This window comes from Phyllobates terribilis, unplaced genomic scaffold, assembly GCF_046119375.1.
Source record: "Phyllobates terribilis strain yellow unplaced genomic scaffold, ASM4611937v1 Scaffold_2__4_contigs__length_985480577, whole genome shotgun sequence".
NCBI lineage: Eukaryota > Metazoa > Chordata > Amphibia > Anura > Dendrobatidae > Phyllobates > Phyllobates terribilis.
Genome location: NW_027362762.1, coordinates 441,421,201 through 441,433,744, shown reverse-complemented (window position 1 = coordinate 441,433,744; position 12,544 = coordinate 441,421,201). Strand labels below are relative to the sequence as shown.

The following is a 12,544-nucleotide window of genomic DNA, read 5'->3' as shown; positions in this document are numbered from 1 at the left end:
GCGCCCCTAGTGGGGGGGATAGTGCTGTCTAAGAAATGATGTTAGTAAAGTACTTACATATTATGATGTGGCAGGTAATAAGAGTATGAGGTCTTGTCCGTGTCCGGGCCCTTCGCTCTAGGAAGGCTAACTATTTAGCTATAGTATATATTAGGGCATCACGGTGCCTCAGTGGTTAGTACTGCAGCCATGCAGCGCTGGAGTCCTGGGTTCAAATCCCACCAAGGACAACATCTGCAAGGAGTTTGTATGTCCTCCTCATGATTGCATGGGTTTCCTCCCACACTCTAAAGACATACTGGTAGGGAATCTAGATTGTGAGCCCCAATGGGGACAGTGCAGATAATGTATGTAAATTGTATGAATTGTAAAGCACTGCGGAATATGTTGGCGTAGTGGGGTCCCAGGTGGCAGGGTCACTGCTGGCGGAAGCAGGAGATGCTGCGGAGGCAGGAGATGGCTGCTGACCCCAAGCTGGTAGGATGAGGTGTTCGGTGGTGCAGGGGCTCAGCTGAAATTTTGTGCAGAATTATAAGGCAAATGAGTATTTTGATCACATGATATTTTTTATACATGTTGTCCTACTCCAAGCTGCATAGGCTTGAGAGCCAACTACCAATTAAGTAAATCTGGTGATGTGCATCTCCGTAATGAGGAGGGGTGTTGACTAATGACATCAACGCCCTATATAAGGTGTGCTTAATTATTAGGCAACTTCCTTTCCTTTGGCAAAATGGGTCAGAAGAGAGATTTGACAGGCTCTGAAAAGTCCAAAATTGTGAGATGTCTTGCAGAGGGATGCAGCAGTCTTGAAATTTCCAAACTTTTGAAGTGTGATCATCGAACAATCAAGTGTTTCATGGCAAATAGCCAACAGGGTCGCAAGAAGCGTGTTGGCCAAAAAAGGCGCAAAATAACTGCCCATGAATTGAGGAAAATTAAGCGTGAAGCTGCCAAGATGCCATTCGCCACCAGTTTTGCCATATTTCAGCGCTGCAACGTTACTGGAGTATCAAAAAGCACAAGGTGTGCGATACTCAGGGACATGGCCAAGGTAAGGAAGGCTGAAAAACCACCACCTTTGAACAAGAAACATAAGATAAAACGTCAAGAATGGGCCAAGAAATATCTTAAGACTGATTTTTCAAAGGTTTTATGGACTGATGAAATGAGAGCGACTCTTGATGGGCCAGAGGCTGGATCAGTAAAGGGCAGAGAGCTCCACTCCGACTCAGACGCCAGCAAGGTGGAGGTGGGGTACTGGTATGGGTTGGTATCATCAAAGATGAACTTGTGGGGCCTTTTCGGGTTGAGGATGGAGTGAAGTTCAACTCCCAGACCTACTGCCAGTTTCTGGAAGACAACTTCTTCAAGCAGTGGTACAGGAAGAAGTCGGTATCATTCAAGAAAAACATGATTTTCATGCAGGACAATGCTCCATCACATGCATCCAACTACTCCACAGCGTGGCTGGCCAGTAAAGGTCTAAAAGAAGAAAAAATAATGACATGGCCCCCTTGTTCACCTGATCTGAACCCCATAGAGAGCCTGTGGTCCATCATAAAATGTGAGATCTACAGGGAGGGAAAACAGTACACCTCTTGGAACAGTGTCTGGGAGGCTGTGGTGGCTGCTGCACGCAATGTTGATCGAAAACAGTTCAAGCAACTGACAGAATCTATGGATGGAAGGCTGTTGAGTGTCATCATAAAGAAAGGTGGCTATATTGATCACTAATTGTTTTGGTTTTTGTTTTTGCATGTCAGAAATGTTTATTTCTAAATGTTGTGCACTTATATTGGTTTACCTGGTGAAAATAAACAAGTGAGATGGGATTATATTTGTTTTTTATTAAGTTGCCTAATAATTCTGCACAGTAATAGTTACCTGCACAAACAGATATCCTCCTAAGATAGCCAAATCTAAAAAAAAAACACTCCAACTTCCAAAAATATTAAGCTTGGATATTTATAAGTCTTTTGGGTTGATCGAGAACATAGTTGTTGATCAATAATAAAAATAATCCTCTAAAATACAACTTGCCTAATAATTCTGCACAAAGTGTATACCAGACTCATCAGGTCTAAGAGATGTATTTGATATTATATGAGGATTGCATTGTGAAAACTGATGATAGATTCACTTTAAAAAGTATGGTGGCTTAGGAGGAAGGGGCGAAAGACAAGCCGGTAAAGGGCAAATTTTATTCTATACAAATTAGGTGGCGTTGGTTTTGAACAAAGGAACCTGATAACAGGTTCTATTAAAACTATACACATATACTGTGATGTTCGGTATGCATTTCCCCTATTATTCCCTGGTGCATGTAGTAATGGGTTGTATTCCATCACTTTCTGGAGACATTCTGTCAATTGATTCCTATTCATTTCAGCTGTCAGTAAGTACATACACCCTACTGCTATACAAAAAATACATCAGGAGAGTAAGCGTCTCTATGGATATGAGAAAAAACAGGTTTCTGATAGCGTGTTAGCCAGCTGAAAAATGATTGATTACTCTCAGTGGGAGAAACAAAATAATAATCCGGTAGTTATGATACTTTTGTTAGCTATTAAAAGGTAAAATAAGTGATGTTACAAAGCAAGCTGTCGTGACTACTGATCTGCATCTGCTGATGAAGAGACCTTATAGTCTCGAAAGCTTTATTATTATTTTGTTTCTCCCCAAGAGAGCAATCAAGCTATGGGTATGTGCACACAATGTTTTATTCAGGCAGGTACGCTCCAAAATCCGCCTGAAAAGCACTAAAGAAATGCTCAAAAGAATGAATATAAGCACTGCAATTTAAAAACAGCTTGTTGTGCATATATTCAGTCTTTTGAGCTTATTCTAACTGCTACAGGTTTCCAAAGATGTGAAGTGGTTAAAAGAAGTGGCCTGATTATTCTTCAGGTATCGGCCTCTTAGAAGCTGCACGCTGGTTTATACAATACAAGTAAAAAAAATAAAGTGAGACAAAGACGTTGCAAAAATTACTCAGGAAATGTCCAAAAAGACAATGGCACGTCCTAAAAAGTCTTCCTCCCAATAAACTTGTCAGATTCGCATACGTCTAAAACACATCGTGTGCATATACCTTACTATGACTTCTTCTGGGAAGGTTTTCAAAATTAAAAAAAAAAACAAAAACAAACAGCTACAACCATTAAAAAACAGAAAAAACACATGATTTGTCTTCTACAGACTAATTGGTTATTCAGTTAATAAATTAAATAAAATACACAAGACATTTTCTTTAATGGAAAACCAGTTAGTAAAGAATTGCAGTAGTTGAACTCAGAATTTGTTCACAGAGCCTGGATTAGGCCACTTTTACACCTCAGTATTTGGTGAGTTTTTTACCTCAGTATGTGTAAGCCAAAACCAGGAGTGGAACAATCAGAGGAAAAGTATAATAGAAACGTCACCACTTCTGTATTTATCACCCACTCCTGGTTTTGGCTTACAAATACTGATGTAAAATACTGACCAAATACTGAACGTGTGCACGTGGCCTTAGTCTGTTAGTTATGTCAATAGTGGGAAAAGGACAGCTGTAGAATAGCAGTTCACAGCGCAGAACAGTATATATATCTATATAGTGATGTTCCCATAGGCTTCCATAAGCCAAGCGTCTCAAAATAGAAATCTGAATTAAATCTGTTAAATCTGTTTAAATTGTTTGGTCTTATAGTTTTTCTTCCTTAAAGTACCATCCCCGGTATTTTTTTTTTTAATATCACCACCATAGGTATCAGTAATGTATGTTCTCAGTGTATAGTAAAATGCTTACCGGTCACAGTCTTCTACTCTTTCTGGCACCACTCTGTTCCTGTTTTGCCATCTTGGGGCCGCAGCTGTGACTGGCCGGAAGTCCCTGCTAATATTTATTATCTCTCTTAGACGAGTTTCACACGTCCTGATGTTTCCGGTACTGGAAAAACCCGTACTGGAGATATCCGTGTCCGTGTGGCAACCGTGTGACAACCGTGTGACAACCATATGCCACATCAGGATCACACGTACCGGTGCTTGGGAATCATCTGTACAGTTAGCGCTGTTCCCAAGCACCGTGTGCTGAACGCTGCCCTCATCATTGTCCACTGCTGGCGCTGCAATCAGCACCAGCAGGGGACAGTGATGAGAGTTGTAGTCGGCTCCCGCTGTCTCCAACTGTAAAACTAAGAATAAAATAAAAAATCTTTAAACTCACCTATCCAAAGTGTCCCCCGCTGTAATCCATGTGACCACTAATGCCGAGGAGCAGGGGAGAATGATGTGCTGCAGCGAACGGGCCCTGGAGCTGCGCTCAGTGAGCATTGTCTTGTCACTCACTGAGCGCAGCTCCGGGGCCCGCTTGCTGCAGTGTGTCATTCTACCCGGATCCTTGGCATGAGTGGTCGCATGGATTACAGCGGGGGACACTTAGGAAAGGTGAGTATAAGGATTTTTTATTTTATTCTATTATTACAGTTGGAGACAGCAGGAGCAGAATACTACTCTCATCATTGTCTCTGTGGGTGCTGATCGCAGCGCCATCAGGGGACAATGATGAGGGTAGCGTTCAGCACCTGGCGCTTGGGAACAGCGCTAACAGTACGCTGATTCCCATGCGCTGGCACGTGTCACACAGATGTCATCCGTGTGTCATCAGTGTGAGATGTTTTGCGGCCTGTGCAGCGGGTAAAAAACAGACATGTCAGCATGTTTTGCCCATGGACACACAGTCTGTGGAAACATACTGACATGTGCACAGACCCATAAATCTGAATGGGTCTCCATGTGTCAGTGTCTCCAGTACATGTGGAAATGGACATCACACGTACTCGAAACACTGACGTCTGAAAGAGGCCTTAGGGCTCGTTCACATGACTATATTTTCAGTTCGAGTGCTATCCGTGAATATTATCTAATAGGGTAATGCAGATGAGCGATTTTTTTTCAAATCTGCATGTGAAAAAAAAAAATCACATCATGCACGAGTTTCTTCTGTAAATCAGATGAGATTCGGCCATTCAAGTCTATGAGTGCGCAAAAATAATCAGATGCCATATAGGATCCAATTTTTACCTATACATTGCAATTCTGTAAGATAGGAAACTATAAATGGTCTTGTAAATGATTAATAGCTGCTGCTGTGAAAAAAAGACAGCACACTGATGACAAGTCAGAAAATAGTTGTCCCACGTTTCTGGATGAGACTCTGAAGGATTTTTTATACTGTCATGTGACTCTAACCTTAGTGCAAGTCTATGAGAGGCTCGTTCTGAATCTCATAGACTTATATTGAGTCAGCAAACACTGAAATAATCCGGCCAGTCAACACACCGGTCACGTGGTGAAGAAGAGGCCTGGAGCAGTGCGATCGATATGTATTTTACTAAACACAGGGAACATACATAACTGATACCTAACCAGGGGTGAAATTAAAAAATAAAACCTAGAGTGATACTTTAAAAGGCGCCCCTAAACATTAGTTATAAGTTGGATAAAATGGCAAATTTCGGCAGGATCAGCCAACTAACCTGTCCCACCCGCCACTGATCTTTTATTTCTGCATACGCTGTCTGGTAATAGCCTATTCTCTTCTACCAATTGAAAACACATGCATGTGTATAAATGAGTCCAAGAGAATAGCAGTCAAGCAAACAGCTAACGTAAGCGTATTGGGCATCTTTAGAAAAAAAAGGAGACAGCATCAACATACTTCATTGCTATTTCTAGATTTACAGTCATATTTACCTATAAATTGACAAGCACTTGGAAACAATTGGAGAAGGTCTGAGTCGCATGAATCTGGCTCTGGAAGCAGTAATACTTCACTTGGCAGCAAACTGAAAAATACAAGGTTAAAGCTAATGTCGAAACAAAGACAAATGTGAAAATGATTCGAGCTGAAGTGGAGAAAGCAGAGAAGACTCCATCCAGGAAAGTCCAGGGTGTGGGCTGCCTAATGCCCTAGCAGGGTGCGGGGCTCTTTTCTCATCGGCCATCTTTAATTTTTTTTAACACTTTCTTCCAAGTGCCATAACTTATTGCTATATACAAGCTTGTGTTTTGCAAGCAAGTTGTTCTTTAATACACAAATAAATGTTATTTTTCACGTCTGTATAATTATGGTAACACCAAATGTATAGAGTTTTTTATGTTTTATTGCCTTAAAAAAAAAAAAAGTTTGGTTCAAGAAATTCTGAGACCTGTAACATTTATATTTTTCCATCAATGGAGCCAAGTGAGGGAGGGCTTGTTTATTAGGGACATGCTGCAGTCTTTTTGGTACCATTTAGTGGGTACAAGCAACATTTTGATAATTGACTCCATTTTTGAAGGGGAGGGAAAAGTGAATGAAACATGTCAAATCTGACATGTTTATTTCCAAAGTACAAACTTTTACAGATGCAGCAAAACCAGATATGTTTATTTTCATTTAGATAATTGGAAAAAATAATGTTTTAATCTATTAAAAATTATTTTCAGTATTTTCTTCTTTTTTTTTTACTAGTCTCATGATTGTAAATTTTGTTGCAGTGCTTTACAAGAGCTCAAACTGTTCAGACACAGAAGCCTTCAGTAGGCACCCAGCTGCCATGACTTCTCATTGGGACCCCTCAACAACGTTATGTGCGGGGTGGGTTGCAAAAGAGTGCCAGGATTCCCCTTCCCTTTGATTATCCAATTAAATGCTACAATCGATACGGACTGTGGCATCTAAGGGGTTAAGCAACCACAATCAGGAATAGCCTGAATTGCTTGAAGATACATGTGGGTGCTGGTTCTGTGGGAGAGGAATTAGCTCTAAAATGTAATGTCCATATACTGTACGTCACTTGTCAAGAAGGGGTTAAATAAGCTATATTAATTGCCCCTACTCATAAGGATAAGCTGTTACAATCGCTGTGCAAGCCACCACCATGCTGTTTGGTAAGGATGGAATTTTCTGCTTTGAGGTACTAGGCACTTGGATCAGTGGCCTCTGGTCGCAAAAGATGCCATTTCTTTAGTTAGCGGGCATACGACCAAGGATTTATTTTTGTACTGTCATGGACTTGCTTTGCTGCATGTATGATAATAAAGCTGATTGTGTCCAGTTTAGGATGGAAATCCACTGTGTTAGGTTATGTTCCTGCGTGGTGAAAATACAGTTAATTAGTGGCGCAGAAACCAGAAAATTAAAAAGTTACACCACTTTAGTGGCATAACTCACACCAGAAATTCTCTGCAGTCTCTGACTGGCGTAAACATTTCTGGTGGAGGTGCACGCCGGATGTAGGGTGCGCCTAATTCATTAAGTGGTATGCGCCTCTTTACGAATTAGTCACATCTTACGCCAATGGTGCCTTCTTTAAAACTGGTGTGCAAAATACCAGTCTCAATGAATTGAGGCTTAAGGGTTAAGAAGCCTTCTTAAAAGAATTACATTATGAAGAAAAACTAATAAACGGGTAATTAACTTTATATTTTGATAGATTGATTTTTCTTTCTATCCTTATTTGTTAGTCCCCTTAGGGGACCTTAACATACGATCGGATGGTCACTTGTACTAAACCCAGCAATACTACAGCACTGCTGTGTATAGTAAAAATCGCGGTCTTCTATGAAGTCCACCCACAGGCCGGACTTCAATGGTACACTATTATGGCAGGCATGGGGGGTCCTCAGCAAGCCTTGGCCATCATTTCACCCCCTGTCCATTTTATAGGGGAGTGGCTTAGGTTTTGGGTAGGTTGGGGTGCCCTTGCCGATCACCAGAAGACACAGACAATGAAGCCATCCTGTTAGCTGTCTCTCAGCGCTCTCATTTCCTGTTATTACTTACAGATTTGTAGACTCTAGTGAGACGTTAACGTGAGATTTGATCTTCAGATCCTTTTGTACGTGTCTGTCATTTGCTTGTCGTAGATTACCCATGTATAACAAACCTGGTATGATTTCAATGGGGTAAGCCTGAAATTCATCAATTTCCTGTAGAAAATACAAACAATATAATATCAATTACCTAAGAGAATTCTAGAAGCTATGCAGAGTTTAGCAGCGTTCCTATATGAAGCTTTCCATCCCATCCATTAGGTCCCGGCTACTCACATATTAATAAAATATAGGGCACTGTGTCCCTAAACTGACAAATCCTGAGCATGGATGAGCTGTTCATCAGTGAAACCTTCTAATCACCAGGAAATAAAAACAATATTGTTTCATTACATTTTTTATATATATACAGTACAGACCAAAAGTTTGGACACACCTTCTCATTTAAAGATTTTTCTGTATTTTCATGACTATGAAAATTGTACATTCACTGAAGGCATCAAAACTATGAATTAACACATGTGGAATTATATACTTAACAAAAAAGTGTGAAACAACTGAAAATATGTCTTATATTCTAGGTTCTTCAAAGTAGCCACCTTTTGCTTTGATGACTGCTTTGCACACTCTTGGCATTCTCTTGATGAGCTTCAAGAGGTAGTCACCGGAAATGGTTTTCACTTCACAGGTGTGCCCTGTCAGGTTTAATAAGTGGGATTTCTTGCCTTATAAATGGGGTTGGAACCATCAGTTGTGTTGTGCAGAAGTCAGGTGGATACACAGCTGATAGTCCTACTGAATAGACTGTTAGAATTTATATTATGGCAAGAAAAAAGCAGCTAAGTAAAGAAAAACGAGTGGCCATCATTACGTTAAGAAATGAAGGTCAGTCAGTCCGAAAAATTGGACAAACTTTGAATGTGTCCCCAAGTGCAGTTGCAATAACCATCAAGCACTACAAAGAAACTGGCTCACATGAGGACCGCCCCAGGAAAGGAAGACCAAGAGTCACCTCTGCTTCTGAGGATAAGTTTATCCGAGTCACCAGCCTCAGAATTCGCAGGTTAACAGAAGCTCAGATTAGAGACCAGGTCAATGCCACACAGAGTTCTAGCAGCAGACACATCTCTACAACAACTGTTAAGAGGAGACTTTGTGCAGCAGGCCTTCATGGTAAAATAGCTGCTAGGAAACCACTGCTAAGGACAGGCAACAAGCAGAAGAGACTTGTTTGGGCTAAAGAACACAAGGAATGGACATTAGACCAGTGGAAATCTGTGCTTTGGTCTGATGAGTCCAAATTTGAGATCTTTGGTTCCAACCACCGTGTCTTTGCGCGATGCAGAAAAGGTGAACGGATGGACTCTACATGCCTGGTTCCCACCGTGAAGCATGGAGGAGGAGGTGTGACGGTGTGGGGGTGTTTTGCTGGTGACACTGTTGGGGATTTATTCAAAATTGAAGGCATACTGAACCAGCATGGCTAGCACAGCATCTTGCAGCGGCATGCTATTCCATCCGGTTTGTGTTTAGTTGGACCATCATTTATTTTTCAACAGGACAATGACCCCAAACACACCTCCAGGCTGTGTAAGGGCTATTTGACCAAGAGGGAGAGTGATGGGGTGCTACGCCAGATGATGTGGCCTACACAGTCACCAGACGTGAACCCAATCGAGATGGTTTGGGGTGAGCTGGACCGCAGAGTGAAGGCAAAAGGACCAACAAGTGCTAAGCATCTCTGGGAACTCCTTCAAGATTGTTGGAAGACCATTTCCGGTGACTACCTCTTGAAGCTCATCAAGAGAATGCTAAGAGTGTGTAAAGCAGTCGTCAAAGCAAAATGTGGCTACTTTGAAGAACCTAGAATATAAGACATATTAAGTATATAATTCCACATGTGTTAATTCATAGTTTTGATGCCTTCAGTGTGAATGTACAATTTTCATAGTCAAGAAAATACAGAAAAATCTTTAAATGAGAAGGTGTGTCCAAACTTTTGGTCTGTACTGTACACACATATACACCGGCTGTGGGGGGGGATTTGCAGCTGCGGAAGAGCGGGGCACATGCAGTAGCCGGCCGCTGCAGTTGCCACGTGTGCCCGCTACTAAAGGGAAATGAATATTCACTCTTCTCCACGCCCATGGGAGTGGAGAAGAGTGAATATTAATTTTCTTTAATAGTGCGCAGTGTCAGCAGTGGATCAGCGATCCTCTGTGCCCGCTATTAGAGAGTATGAATATTCACTCTTCTCCACTCCCATGGGCGTGGAGAAGAGTGAATATTCATTCATTCTCTTTAGCAGCGGGCACATAGGATCGATGAGACACAGCAGGAGCTTCGGCCACTGCTGACACTGCGCACTATTAAAGAAAATGAATATTCACTCCTCTCCACGCCCATAGTCCCGGAAGCTCACCTCAGAGTCTGAGTGCGCATGGCAGCGCTGGAGCAGAGGGAAGGAAGGTGAATAGAAGTGTTTATTTTTTTCATGTGTGCAGTGATGGGGGGCCATGTATACCAGGATAGGGGGGCCATGCATACCAGGATTGAGGACGAGGGGGCCATGTACACCAGGATTGGGGACGAGGGGGCCATGCATACCAGGATTGGGGATGGGGGGGCCATGCATAACAGGATTGGGGATGGGGGGGCCATGCATAACAGGATTGGGAATGAGGGGGCCATGCATACCAGGATTGAGGATGAGGGGGCCATGCATACCAGGATTGGGGATGAGGGGGCCATGCATACCATGATTGGTGATGAGTGGGCAATGCTTACCAGGATGGGGAAATTTACCAGTAGCTGCTGCACTTCTCCCCCTCGGCTCATACTCGAATCAATAAGTTTTCCCAGTTTTTTGTGGTAAAATTAGGTGTCTCAGCCTATATTCGGGTCGGCTTATACTCGAGTATATACGGTAATTTTTTTTCTGATTCTGACAAAATTGTCAGGTTTTGCCATCCATAGTCCTGTGTATGCCCACCTAATGATTCAGTCAAATTGGGCAACACCTTTTAAAAATAAGGTTGTGCCTACCACTAAAAAGCAATTACCTGTGGCATCCAGAACACTTTCTGAGACCGGAAGAAATGGTAATAGCCAGAAAATTTCTCATATCCACCTTTCAGCACCAACACTGGGAGATGAGTAACTTGTGACATGACCTTGGCACATTGTATAGCTGGACCTGAGAAGAGATTTCATTGGTAAAATACTGACAGCGGATCAGTTACCAGATTTCAAAATACAAATGGCATACATTATTTAATAGATTTCTTAGACCTGATGAGGCTGGTGTACAGTCCTGCTCATCGTAATTGGCACCCATGAAGAAGTACATAATATGGGCAGCACGGTGGCTGAGTGGTTAGCACTGCAGCCGTGCAGTGCTGGGGTCCTGGGTTCAAATCCCACCAAGGACAACATCTGCAAGGAGTTTGTATGTTCTCCCTGTGTTTGTGTGGGTTTCCTACGGGTTCTCCGGTTTTCTCCCACACTCCAAAGACCTACTGATGGGGAATGTAGATTGTGAGCCCCATTGGTGACAGTGATGATCATGTCTGTAAAGCGCTGTGGAATTAATGGTGCTATATAAGTGAGTAAAATAAATAATATGGAATATCTCCTGAAAAAAAAAGAATCAAGTGAAACAGTTTTTTTGTATAGAGCTCTTGTGTTAAATACAAAAGTGCAAATGATGAACAATAATTTAAAACAAAAAAAATGGGAGGGAAAAATAGAAAAACCTAAAGCTTGGTGTGTCACTGGTGTCCATTACATTAATTTAGTATGGAAACACATTTTGACTCGCCTGGTAAATCACAAAAGAGATTCACCTGTGATTAATTGTCGAAGCCCATGTGACATGAATTAGCCAATGAATGATGACTTCAGTGTTTTAAAAAGCCACATGGTAGGCCCTGTTCCTTTTTCACAATGGTGAAGACAAAGGAGATGTCTGAGGACATCAGAAATGCTATTATTAGCAAACACAAGACTTCCAAAGAGTATAAGGTCATCTCCAAAGACCTTGGTATCCCAGTTTCAACAGTACGCAATGTTATTAAGAAGTTTGCCAAGCATGGAACCGTCAAGAACCTCCTTGGACGTGGGGGAAAGAGGAAAATTGACAAGAGATGTCTTCAAAGGTTGGTGCGAATGGTGGAAAAAAACACCACGTCAAACATCCAAAGACCTGAAGGCCAACCTGGAACAGACTGGGGTCATGGTTTCAACAAGTACCATACGCGGCCCATTAAACCAAGCAGAGCTTTATGGGCGAAGTCATAGGAAGAAACCATTGCTCAGGTAAAGACATAAAAAGGAATGACTTATCTTTGCCCAACAGTACCTTGACAAACCACAATCCTTCTGGGAAAATGTTCTGTGGACAGATGAAACAAAAATAGAGCTTTTTGGCAATGCAAAGCAACAGTTTGTTTACAGACAGAACAATGAACTTATAGACAAAAGAACACCTTACCAACAGTTAAGCATGGAAGAGGATCCATAATGCTGTGGGGTTGCTTTGCTGCATCCGATACTGGACGCCTTGACCGTATCACAGGAATCATGAAATCAGAGAATTATCAAGAGATTTTAGAGCGAAATGTCCTACCCAGTGTAAGAAAACTTGGTTTGAGTCAAAGATCATGGGTCCTCCAGCAAGACAATGACCCAAAGCACACATCCAAAAGTACACAGGAATGGTTGAAAAAGAAAAAATGGA

General features: G+C 41.9%; 1 protein-coding gene across 1 annotated transcript in view; it reads right to left on the bottom strand.

The window, feature by feature from the left end:
* Positions 1-12,544, bottom strand: part of STYXL1 (serine/threonine/tyrosine interacting like 1) — a 36,675-nt gene that overhangs the window by 5,173 nt on the left and 18,958 nt on the right. The window contains exons 5-7 of the mRNA XM_073665436.1: positions 10,869-11,002; positions 7,817-7,962; positions 5,743-5,834 (exon numbers count right to left, since the gene is read on the bottom strand). Coding sequence (XP_073521537.1) covers positions 5,743-5,834; positions 7,817-7,962; positions 10,869-11,002 — 372 coding nt within the window. The remainder of the gene's footprint in view (positions 1-5,742; positions 5,835-7,816; positions 7,963-10,868; positions 11,003-12,544) is intronic.